At 41.9% G+C, this 12,330-nt stretch overlaps 1 protein-coding gene across 2 annotated transcripts in view; it reads right to left on the bottom strand.

Annotated features, from left to right (window-relative positions):
- Positions 1-422: 422 nt before the first annotated feature.
- HSPA12A (heat shock protein family A (Hsp70) member 12A) overlaps positions 423-12,330 on the bottom strand; it is a 52,461-nt gene continuing 40,553 nt past the window's right edge. For both annotated transcript variants that reach the window (XM_033065714.1, XM_033065715.2), the window contains exons 9-13: positions 9,720-9,806; positions 9,089-9,193; positions 8,434-8,692; positions 6,720-6,823; positions 423-5,534 (exon numbers count right to left, since the gene is read on the bottom strand). In XM_033065714.1, coding sequence (XP_032921605.1) covers positions 4,900-5,534; positions 6,720-6,823; positions 8,434-8,692; positions 9,089-9,193; positions 9,720-9,806 — 1,190 coding nt within the window. In that variant the 3' untranslated portion in view covers positions 423-4,899. The remainder of the gene's footprint in view (positions 5,535-6,719; positions 6,824-8,433; positions 8,693-9,088; positions 9,194-9,719; positions 9,807-12,330) is intronic.

Here is a 12,330-nt window from a genome sequence, read left to right as displayed (position 1 = left end):
GCCTGATAATGCATTTTTAACTATAAAACAGCTTTTAATAATGCAAGACATAAGAGATTACAGTTACCTTTGCTATATCAGATTTTGTATTTGATTTCCTGGCTCTCTGAGAGCATCATTACAGGAAATACCTGATCTACTTTTGGTAGTGCCCAAAGTCCTTCTGCCTGAACTCCAACAAACACCTTACTCAGAGAGCCACACTAGTTTTGCTGGGAGCTGAGTCAGGAGCAGCAGTGAAGCACCTTGGGCACACAAGTGAACTGAAGCTGTACAGACACTTGGTGCCACTTCTGCTCACTTACACACATGAAGGAGCAACCAAATCCAAGCATAACCACTTGGCCTGTCTTACTTTTGTAACAAATTAGGTTCCTTTTTATAGTCATTTTCATAAGAACAGGAGCACCCAAAAAGAGAAATGGGTTTTAAGGTATTTTATTTGACATGATTGAGGACACAAGAACACTCAAGATACAATCCAGACAAGTTGTGAACAGCTCCAAGTATCAGTGAAATCTGAATTTATCTTGCACAGAGGTGAACAAGACCACAATGGTTGGTTTCATAATATAGTTTAAGATTATTTCAAGCAGGTGAGTACTGTGACATTATGCCCAACAACTTTTATACTATTCATCCGCTTAAGCCACTTCATATCATAAATATGCAGTTTATCTTGGCTATTAAATCTCTGCAATATATAATTAGCCTTCTCATAATAATGCATTAAAACTCCTGTATATGAATATTGGTATACTCATACCAATGCAAACTGTCCTAACCACCACTGCACATTTATCATATTCTAGCACAATTTATCATTCCATCACAAATAGCTGCTAAACTTCAGCCAAGAGTTCAGTAACTTGGACCCAAACTTGCAAGTTGCTGCTTAGAGCAAAACTCCTGCCAAGACCTTCTGCTTTCCCTATGGATAGCTGGCCTTGTTGTCTCTTCAACATTAAGTTGCACAATGTCATCTGAAACCCCTACCAAAAAAATGCTCTGCAGGGGATTGTCCTGCTAAAGTATCACAACTACAATTCTAAAAATCCCTCATTTCCTAATCAATTTCTTATTAATTTTACAGCCTAACATCCTTTCCCAAAATGGGCACCCACATGCCTCTTATACAATGTAAAGTTGTTTAATTTGGTTATAGACTACAGACCACAGCTTAATATTCTACTTAACAATTCTAATTCCTTAGAGAGACAAGCTACTTTTCCATTCTGAAAGAGGGCAACAAGGACAGCTGGGACTTTGTTCAGTAGTTCAGTGCTCTGCAAAGATAAGCTTGACAGTGTTCTCATCAGACTGAAGGAGGAAGTGCAAAAAATATGTAAACCACGTTTTACAGTCACAGGGATTTCAGCAACAAGCCCCTGCTTGGATCCAGATGGGATCTTACAAAAGGTGAATCAGAAGGGCAGAGAATCGCTGCTGTGCAGGGAACTGTGCTTCAGAGGAGCTGCAGAACACACCTGTAGCTTTCCCTGCAGGCTGGGAACAGCACAAAAATCAGGGGCCACCTGATCTTGCAGGTCACCTCCTCTTCACAGGGGAGACAGGGGTGGCAGCCACTCATTAGACTAAATCCTGTGTTAAGGCCACTGAAAACAAATCTGTGCAGAACTGGACAGATTCAGCTTAACATAGCATGCAAAGACAGCAAAGCCTATTTTTCTATAACAGTTTTTTGGCAGGTGGAAGTGGTCGACAGAGACTGTGTCTTACCTGCAGCTACAATACAAGAGTGTTGCCTGACTTTGGAAGGTAGTTTTTCATTTGTTGTTGTTGTTTTTTAAACTAGAGAAGACCCTTACTAAAAACCCAAAACCCAGTGAAGAAGCTGTATACCCAGATTTTACAATCTGATTTTTGCTTTTACAGGAGGATTCATCCATTATTATGAAGAATTGCTGGAGATGGAATGGTCACCATCTGAAACAAAGAAATGGAAACTCCAGCAACAGACTATTGCATTTGTGTGATGTGCTTAGCTGGTCTGACTTGCATTGCAGGAAGAATGTTGTATTCTCTGACACACCAACATTTCTTTCCTATTATTATAAGATCGGCCTTTTACATTTCATATCTTACCATCTTTAAAAGCCTGTAATTACAGAAGCTGATTGAGAAACTGTGTTATTTAAAATTAACAGCTGAATGAAATCAACAGAGGCAAAGTGCATTTTTATACAAGAAAATAGCACTGTAGAAAGAAAGAGTCTGTACAATATTTAAATATTGTATATACATAAAATTATATTGTTCATAACTCATCTTAAAGTTTCTCTTGTTTGTAAACCATGGAAAGCAACACACACAAAAAAAATCCCAGTATTTAGCTTTTAAAGCATTTAGCAGGCAGCAGGAAATCGACTGCTAGCAAGCACACTTTGTAATTATAGAAAGTATCCAGCAGGATACTGTGACTAGCATTCTTCATAGTCCTTTATTTATTTATTTATTTTAAAGCTGAATGCAGAACACATTTCCCATTCAACCAGGGAGTTCTGCAGGAGACACAGAAAACTCAATGACAAAATGCAGCGGATCAGTTCTGCAGCTCTCTACGGTGGCAAAACTCCAGGATAAACACAGAAAGTTTAAGTGCAGGATTGGAACATAAATTAATGTAATAACTGATAAAGCTTTAATCTCCCAAAAGTGTCAGTAATGGATTTAACTCATGCTCAACTTTTTAAAAAGGAGGGTTTAGGTTAATAATTAATGTGGCAAAGTTTTGAAAATGTAATGAATTCCAGCAGGTAATCAGGCAGCTCTGTATAAATGCTTTGGAAAGTGTCAGCACTTTAGAGTGATTCTGCAGGTTGGTACCAGCCTGCTAATTTGGAGTGAAATTAGGATTTGAATCTGAAGTTGTCAGTTAATGGCAGATACAGAATGTAGGATTGAGAAGTTTTCCTCCTGTAGCATTTTGCAAAATAAAAACTATTCTAGTTGCAAACTATTCCAGTTGCAAAAAAAATTTTCCAGGTGAGCATGTTTAAGGAAACATTTCCACAAAGTTATTTAGAAAACAAGATGCTACCATGGCCATCAGTGCATTTCTCCTGTGTCAAGAGCTCAGTGCTCACTGCCAGGTAAGGAATGCTTTATTTAATGTAATTTCATTCTATTGGCTTCTGCCTTCCACTTCATTGGCCATTCAACTCAATCCAGCAATATATTTTACTGAACTAAAATGTTTGTTACAAAAAATACATTATGGTACTTTTGATCTGAATGTTTTGTCTCTTCTGAATTGTTTAAATGTTTCTGGACAGTCATCATCAGGCTGTGCTTCCAAATCTTAACACAGGAATGAACAAGAAAAGAAACAGGATCACTTGGGGAAGTGCTTGATAAAGCAGATGGGTCAGAGGGATGCTGACAGGCTGAAGAAAAGTGCAGACAGGAACCTCACAAAGTTCAGGAAAGCCAAGTGCAAAGTGAAGCTGGGCAGGAATACCCCATGCAGCAGGAGAAGCTGTGGCACAAGTGTGTGGGAAGCAGCTTGGCAGCACAGCAGCACCTTGGTGTGCCCCTGCCATGCAGAATGCCAGCAGCCTCCTGGGCTGCACTGGGAACAGCACTGTCAGCAGCTCTGGCAGAGCCACTGCTGCCCTGATTCAGAGCAGTCTGAGTGCCAGCTCCAGCTCTGTGCGTCCCAGGACGAGACACGGACACAGCGCTGAGACCAGCTAAGGGTCACCAAGGGGAGGAAGGGACTGGGGGATTTTTCAAGATTTTTTCAAGAGTTGGAGGGCTGTTGGAGGTTCAGGGGATGCTAGGAATGTGTACAAATGCCTGGGAGCTGGCAGGAAAGAGGATGGAGCCAGAGTTCTCAGAGGTATCCAGTGAAGGAACAAGAGAGAGGCAACGCGCACAAATTTAAACTCAAGAAATTCCTTTTAAGCATAAGAAAATAATTTGCAGTGAGGGTTGTCAAACAAGTTGCCTAGAGCTTAGGAATCTTCATTTTGGAATAAAGATTGGGAAAAGCAATTTGTTTTGACTGATATTGCTTAGAATGGAGAGGTTTTATCAGATAGTCAACGGACGTCCCCTTCAAGCTCAACTACTCTGTGATTCTGTGGTTTCAGATGGGACTAATAAAAATAGGTTTAGAAGACTCAAAAGAGAAATAGGTTTGTTCTTAATATTATTTTCCAAAGTATGATGAGGGTAATGCTAGCTAATTATCTGGCAGCTTGTTTTGAGAGCTTTGACGAGAAAGGCCTTGTTTTCAAACTGGAGCAATCAACATTAGGCCCTCAAAACACGTATGTATTTCCTAAATATGATTTTAAGGATTTCTGGGGATTTTCTTTACACAGAATTTAAGTAATTTAGATCCTATTTCTCTGAGTCATTGATTTTCAGCACTTTAAATTCTGAAAGCACCGGGCAAAATCAAAATAATACAATAAAACTACTAATTTGTTCCCATTGCCAGAGGATGGTGCTGTTTAAACAGATATCCCACACAGATACACCCCCTATAACGGCCACGTGGGTTAGTGAGTTTTTCTCAGGAGGAAGAGGAAGAAGAACAAGGCAAAGAGATTACAACTTGGCATTTTTTTAACTAACCTTCAGGACCCGACAATAATCAGTGTTTACTTTATAAAGGTAGATCTTTAAGCATGCTTGAATAACTTGGTAATTTTTACTACCTCTGGAACTTCTGCTCCCAAAACTTTTTAAAGGTCTTTCAAGATGCAGTCCTTGGTCACCAAAGGACACAAACACAACACACCCCACCTTACTAGCTGTTCTCATGTAGCCTGCTGAAATTCAAGGTGATGACATGACAGACGGAAAGTCAAAAAACGGAACAGTGGAAGATCAGTCCCACAAACAGGCTGCGGTGGGGGGAAAGGGCCGTTAGTAATTTAAGAAATCAATACCAACTTTGACACTTTTAGAGGTCGCCACATCGACAGCCATGGCTTTGATCTCAGTGTCCCCAAACTGCATGAGCGTTTTGATCTCGCGCCGGTTGGGCACGGCAGCGTCAGTCCCCGTCAGATCCAAGCGCAGCGTGCCGCACTTCTTCACGCCGGGCTCGGTGATGAAGCTGACGCTGTCTTGCTCCGAGCTGTAGATGTTGATCACTATGACTAACTGAGAAGGCTTGGCAGGTGTGTAACTGCGGGTCACAGTCTCTCCCAGGGCTACAGACTGGTCGGCTGAGATGAATTTGTCGAAGACGTCGGTGCACCAGCGCGTGCCGTCCTTGACCAGCAGCTTCTCCGCGGGGTGCTTGCCCTCCACGAAGCGGTTGAGCACCCCCACGCCGTAGGTGAGAGGGGAGCGCCGCACCTTGATGACAGCAGGGTCGAGGCCAAAGAGAACAGCTCCCTTGAGGATGGTCAGACCCACATCCTGGGGGATGATGACCCGGCACCTCGAGCCGAAAGTGCTCTGCACGGCTTGCTGGAGCAAGGGGGATTCGGCAAAGCCGCCCACCAGGAACAGAAACTTCACGTTGGTCACCTCTGGCTTGTCAAACACTTCACCTGAACAGAAACAGAGAGCATTCAGTAAAACCCACCTTAACAAGTGAAAATGCCAATGTCTGAGTGCACTGGGTGTTCCATACTGAAACTGCCACATCTGTGCCCACACTGCCACCCTCAGCATGCACCAGTCCCACTCCTGTTACCTCCAGTGTATTTCACTGGGAATTCACTCACCCCAAAGCACACAGAATTTCTGAAGTGGCATTTAAAATCGACCTCCAATGCAGTCCATATAAATCACTCCATCTTATTATTTCTGACCCCAGCATGCTAACCACAATAAATAACATCTGTGAAATAATCCCCCTTTACCTTTTTACAGATTTTCCTTCTTAGCTTAAGCCCACATCTACTTTCAAGAAAATCATGCAGTTCAGTTGTAGGCTCTCTTTTAGTTCAAACAAGTCACCTGTCACAACTGCTGCAGTCCTAGGTCCCCCTCTCTGCTCACATACAAGCTACTCTATACTTGTTGATTAAGTTCTGAAATTTAGCTAATAATCCCTCACATATGATGAGTAAATACATTTATTGCTGGATATTTATTTCAAATAGTGCTTTGCAATGTGTAGAAAGAAACACTTTTCTCACCACAAGCATTATACTCTACTAGATGCACTAGGAAGACTTTAAATAGCAACTTTGCCAATGAGCACATGCCACTTTCCATTACTGGACAAATAAATTCATTGCTGCTTAAGCCATGCCTGGAAGTACTTTTACCATGATGCATCATTTACTATTTGTGCTTTAGAGATGTGATTTGGATGGTCATGAACAAATGTGACCTTCCACTAGGGAGGAACAAATTGGAGGTCTTAATAGCTGGAATGGTCAGAAACAAGTTACAACTCTGGCATAATTTAGTTGTTGCAGGATCTGGGTTTCTCAGCGCTTGTAAATGCTTGCACAGCCCTGGGAGCAGAGTAATTGAAGCTTAGGAAGTAAGAGAACTGAATCCCACAGTATAGTTAGCACCAGAGCTAGGCAGGACTATGTGCTCAGGACATATCCTTTATTTGTATTATCTTCCTGGCTGATTTGTGGAGAGCTGCAAGTTTCAGAACTGAATTCCTTGTCCACAACTGGTGCATACCAGGAGGGCTGTTACTGGGTTGAAATGGGTGAGCAAAGCCTCAGTTTCAGCTCAGCCAGGAGGTGGAATCACACACAGATACTCACTCAGGTGCTGAACAATCTGGTCAATTGTAGGTTTGAAAAGAGCATTCATTGCATCTGGGCTCATCCTCAGCATTCCCTGGGAGGACCACTTCACAAAGTCCACACTGCAAAGGAACAGTGAGAAAGAACATTAAAGCTGAGCTGCAAAACAACCACCATTAAATAAATGAATTAATGAGTTTACAGAATCTGTGTGCATTTTCCTTGGAACAAAGTGCTCCACCTCACCCTAGCCCCATACCAACTCCAGTTATGTAAAACTTGAAGGGAGAATTACTATTTTGGCTTGTCTAATTGTTGTTTTCTTTGCCTGATTGCCTTCTGCAGCATTAGCAATGCTCAACTGCTCTCTGAAACAGCTGGCAGTCAATGCAGTGCTCGCTCATCTGAAACAGCACTGATTCATCCCCAGAAGGGCAACATTTAGATTATAGCAGTGGCAGGCCAAAGCCACTGGAAACACACAAGGAAAACAAGCAAGTTGGGAAGCCTCAGAAGGAGAAGAAAGAACAGCATTTTAATGAGGCATAACATTTATTAAGTGAACACAGGCATTATGCTGTTCTAGCATGATACACATCTGTATAGCTCAGTAATCTCCCTTTCATTCACCCACATTATATGTCAACCTTTACACTCTTTCTATCCTGTTATCCAATTAATTTCATTTCATTTGAAGGAAGCATTTAGCATTTCCTCTAACATTCACCATTAAGACTACTAATAAAAAGGAGATGCCCTCGTGAGGGGGAGTACTTACAGAAATTTTTAATCATTTTGGAACCTCAGTCTCATTTAGAAAGTTACTTTTAGCTGGATTCCAAGTCATTTAAGCTTACAGTACATTTACCAGTAACTTCTGAAAGAGATGCAGGAGTTCCAGCCTGGCTACTACAGTCAACACTGGCTGGTTTAAAAAATTAAGGTACAGATACTAAATAGCAAATCATCCCTTCTCAAGTCCCAAGCCCTCTGCCCCAGATTCACAGGTTCTCTTGTTCATTCTCTTTTACACCATTAAACTCCAGGTTTTCTGTAATATATAACTCCAAAAGATGCAAAATGCCCATTTCTACTTTCTGCTCACTTTCTTTTCTACGGCAGCCCATGATCTTGTCATTTAGGGTGACTTCTTGATACTGAAAATCAAGAATTAAAATCTCTGGAGGGGATTATGTCTCCCTGCCTATTAAGCAAATTATCAAACTTGTAAAATACTGTAAGAAGCAAAAGCCTGCCATCACTTCAAAAGCCAAAGGCTCCCCCCTTGTAGTTTTATGTAGTACTGTATGTTTTCTCCAGTGATCTGATACTGTTAATAACTTCCCTCAAGCCATGAACATATTTATAAATCTCACAATCTTGGATATTTTCCAGAATCCAAACCACTAAAATTTAAGGTTCTAGGCAACAAATTCTGTGTTTGATCTGACATTCCTAATTAACACGCAAGAGACTCACAATATACTGTCAGAAAGAGTGATGCAGTGGTGGCCTAACAGAAGTCATAGCAAGCAATATCTGAAAAGTGCAAGCCTTGTACAGAAAAGCTTTTGCAAGAGATCAGTCAGAACTTTTCATTCTGGAAACTGCACCAGAGGCAACACTTCTACACCAATGCCTTTCAGTCCTAATGTAATTAGGATATTTTAATTATTTGTCATTGCTACCAGTAGTTAATTCTGCATCCATGTGGTTTCAATTGCCTACTCACTTGCTTTTCCTCAGGGCATGTTCCACACTGTGGCCTCGGAACTTCTTGTAGTAGTCAATGAAGGAGAAGGGCAGGGTGATGTTCAGGGGGTTGGTCCTGTCGGGAGCTGCCGCCCGCTTGCGCGACTCAAACGCGATCATCAGATCCACCCAGGCTGCAGGGCGCTTGATTTTGAACTGCTCGATGAAATCCTCCCCAAATATTTTACACAGCAGCTTTTCAAACTCGTAGTCCACACCTAGAGAACCGTATGGCCCACCTGCAGCACAGACAAAACACAGTTTCAATATTCTGGATGTTCTTTAATATTCTTATGGCATTTTGAGTTGATCACAGACACATCAGAACAGCACTGTCAGGGGAGAAGGTCCACAAAAAAGGATCTTCCCTAAATGTAACAGTTGGTTTAATACACAACATGGTCTTACCTTTGTCTCATTGTTACCCCTGTATCATCACAGCCACTGTAACACTACCACTATAAATTAATTATTCCACTGGGTTACACTAATTTTGAGTGCTGGTCTCATTTCAGGAAGAACTGTCAGTAAAATCCAATAAAGGTATACATTTCTTTCACTGACAAGCCAAAACATTACATAAATATATAACCCACAACCTAATTACATAAAGCAAGCAGTGGAAGGGACATTACCTGTTGCTTTGTAGAGTTCTTTCAGGTGTCCCTCAGGGAGCCTGATCTGATGCACAGTCATATCCACCGTGCCTCCTCCGCTGTCCACCACGATGTACCGATCACCTGGAACACCAAGGGGAGAGCCAGGGGCATTTACACCACGGTGAGCACACAGCTCACTGCAAAAAGGCACCAGGGGAGATAATGGCCTACAGACAGCCAGCAGTGGCCCTGCTGAAGACTTGAGGTTTGCCAGTAATTACAGCACAATGATTAATAACAAATATTAGAGATAGATGTCAAAAGTTATTGACGTAGCACAGCTGAACAGTGGGACTGCTCATGCTGCTGGTGTACAGCCTAGTGGGCTACCAAATATTACAACATATTTAAAATGCCTGTTCTGAGGAAAATATTTGAGTTGCATGCCTTTCCACCATCTCATTAATAAATCTTATTAAGCTGGAGCATGCAGAATTGCAATTCAGCACTTGTAACTAAGAGCAGCACATGAACTTGTGGTTTTTTCCTTTTCCCCTTTATAACCACCGTGAGAACAATGCAGTGCACAGCACCTTTGTGGGAAACACAATATTTGCTTGCAATACAGAACCAGTCAGAGCCAAGTTTGCTCAGGAAAGGACAGTACCTTCCTCCAGCTCAGACCAGATCTCTCCTATGACGTTTTCCACCATGAAGGTCCGGCTCTGCCGGTTCCGGCGCACATGCTCCTTCCCTAGAGATTGACAAAAAAAAAAGTTACTGAGCATAAAAAAGCATGAAGAAATAAACATTAAAAATACAGGAAACAAGTGCAAGCAGGTTGACAGAGTTGTATGTATCACTTCTTAACAAAACAAATGTACAAAAATTACTGCATTGGGACCAGGAACGTTAGAATGTCATTCCTGGAAAGAAGGAAAAATGGTTTATAGCCACCCTGACCTTCTTGATATTGTTATATATACTTATTTGTATTTTAATCTGTACTGATTACCTAATAAAAATAATGCAAACTAATCTTATACAGTAGTAATCTAATAAGAAAGCTATAAGCAGGTTTGACTTGCAGTTTTTTAGTACACTGTCGCTGGCAAAGTGTGTGCTGGCAGCAGGGTGGGGGCTGGCAGCCAGCTGTGCTCACAGCAGCCAGCTGTGCTCACAGCAGCCAGCTGTGCTCACAGTAGCCTCCACCAGCAGGTGGCAGCCCCAGCCCGCTCCCAGCCAAGCCCCACACCACCTGCAGGGGAGAACATCCCCACATTTCCAAAAAGCCACTGCTCATTTTGAGAGCCCAGGCAAATACACCTCCCCAGCCTCTCAGGATGCCAGCCCACCCCAAAAGCAGCAGCCAGAAGCTCTGCTGCCCACATTAGTAACTTCTTAAGGACACAGTGATCAGCAGGGCTGACCCCCATCATATTTAAAATGTACACCCATTAAAAATTAAGTGTCAAGCTGTTCACTTACAAGACTTAACTGCTACTTAGACATTTAAAAGATGCAGAACAGCCTGTCAAGAGAAAGCAGAGTAGTGAGAACCTCTGCTATATATGCTTCTAAATCAACCTCTATAACAATCAAAAAAACCTACATTCCTTGTGTTATCATCAGTCACCTTCAAAGGCACTTCATAAAACACTACAGGAGAGGCAGCCTGTCATGAGTGGAAATTTTTTCTGAAAATACCAGCACATAAATCACAGAATGCACTTTGCTTCCTATTCCTATAGTGCCTGCCATCAGAAAACAGAGCATCAGCTCCACTTGCTGCTGCACCCTCCCCAGAAAGACCCCACGATGCAGAGAGCTGCCCCAGCCTCAGCACTGACTTGGCAGCACAGGGAGAGCCCAGATGAAGAATTCCATGAGAGGACAAGCACCAGGTCCTAGGGAGGGCCTGTCAAGCCCACAGAAATCAATGGCAATCCTTTCATTCCCTCCTGTGGGCTACAAGTGAACACAAGAGCCAGTCTTTAACTACAACTGAAGCAAGCTTATCCTTGCTCCTATGAACACTAGAATTTTTGTTTTGACTTCACAGCAATAATATGGTCCTTGGAGTGCTTCTCTCTGTTTATATTTAAAGGGTTTTTCTCCTTAATCTGTTCTCAGCTTGTCTTGGGTGCTTGCCATGCCTTTATGAAATTTTAATTCCAACCCCAAATTAATTCACTCCAAACTTTGTTTTCATTAATTTTGACATGAAACCTTTCTCATCCCCAATAGCTTTTTACCATACAAAGTCAAGAATGAGAGTGGTACTCCCACCCAAGAAAAAGCCCATTAGCAGAAATCCATGATCTGCCAGATTCTGCCCAGCTTCAAAACCTTAACCAGATAAACTCCTTTATTATTTTCCCAGAAGCAAATCCCTGTGTTGTCTGAAAGTGAGTTCATGTAAAATCACATGGAACTGGAATAGTTCAGGGCACGAATGAGGGGGACAGAAGCCAAGGGGCCCTGAAGGGACAGAATCCTGAAAACAGATTGTGTCCTGTACTCTGCGTGGGCCTCCAAACACTGAACACATCTGACAAGTGCTGGCTAGAGAGCCATGGATTTGGGAGAACGGTGTAGTCACTCTGCCTAACTAAAAAAAATATGCTCTGGTAAATGCAGGAATAGCTCTACTAGCTTAACCTCCCACTTGCCTCTACTGTTTTGACCTAGCAAATGTGATAAAATACAGACTCCCCTGAAAAACTCCTTCTAGGATGGATTGTCACACTACCATCAGTATGATGTTACAATTCACAGAGATATAGAGAAATATGCACATTATGCAGCAATCAAATCTTACTGCTGCAGGCCATTTTCCTTTTTTTCCCCCTATATTTCCCTCCAGTTTCAGCAGACTGCCAACATCAAAAAACTCTGCTGATGAAGGATTTTCTGTCAAGTGACTTACAGCAGCCCAATCTCTGTCCCTCCCCTTCAAACAGTGACAGTAGCAGCAAATCCCAGCTCAATAAATCAGAAGTGCATTATCCTGTTGCTCTTCAACATGCAGATAAATTCACTGCTACATTCCAATGCAATGTGTTCCACTGAGTGTTGGAAGTCATTATTTCATAAAGATGACATCAAAAGGCATTTGACAATACTTTGGAACACCTCTGACTAATCTTCATTGTAGATTCAGTTATTTAGCACTGTCTCAATAATGCAGATATCAAACACATAATTGCTGCCAACAAATTGAATGAAAAAGTGATCCAACATGAAGTACTAACTTAAATTAAGGTAGAAAAATCTTG

The sequence above is a fragment of the Catharus ustulatus genome, chromosome 8 (genome assembly GCF_009819885.2).
Source record: "Catharus ustulatus isolate bCatUst1 chromosome 8, bCatUst1.pri.v2, whole genome shotgun sequence".
Taxonomy (NCBI): domain Eukaryota; kingdom Metazoa; phylum Chordata; class Aves; order Passeriformes; family Turdidae; genus Catharus; species Catharus ustulatus.
This window is presented reverse-complemented; position numbering and strand designations above follow the sequence as displayed.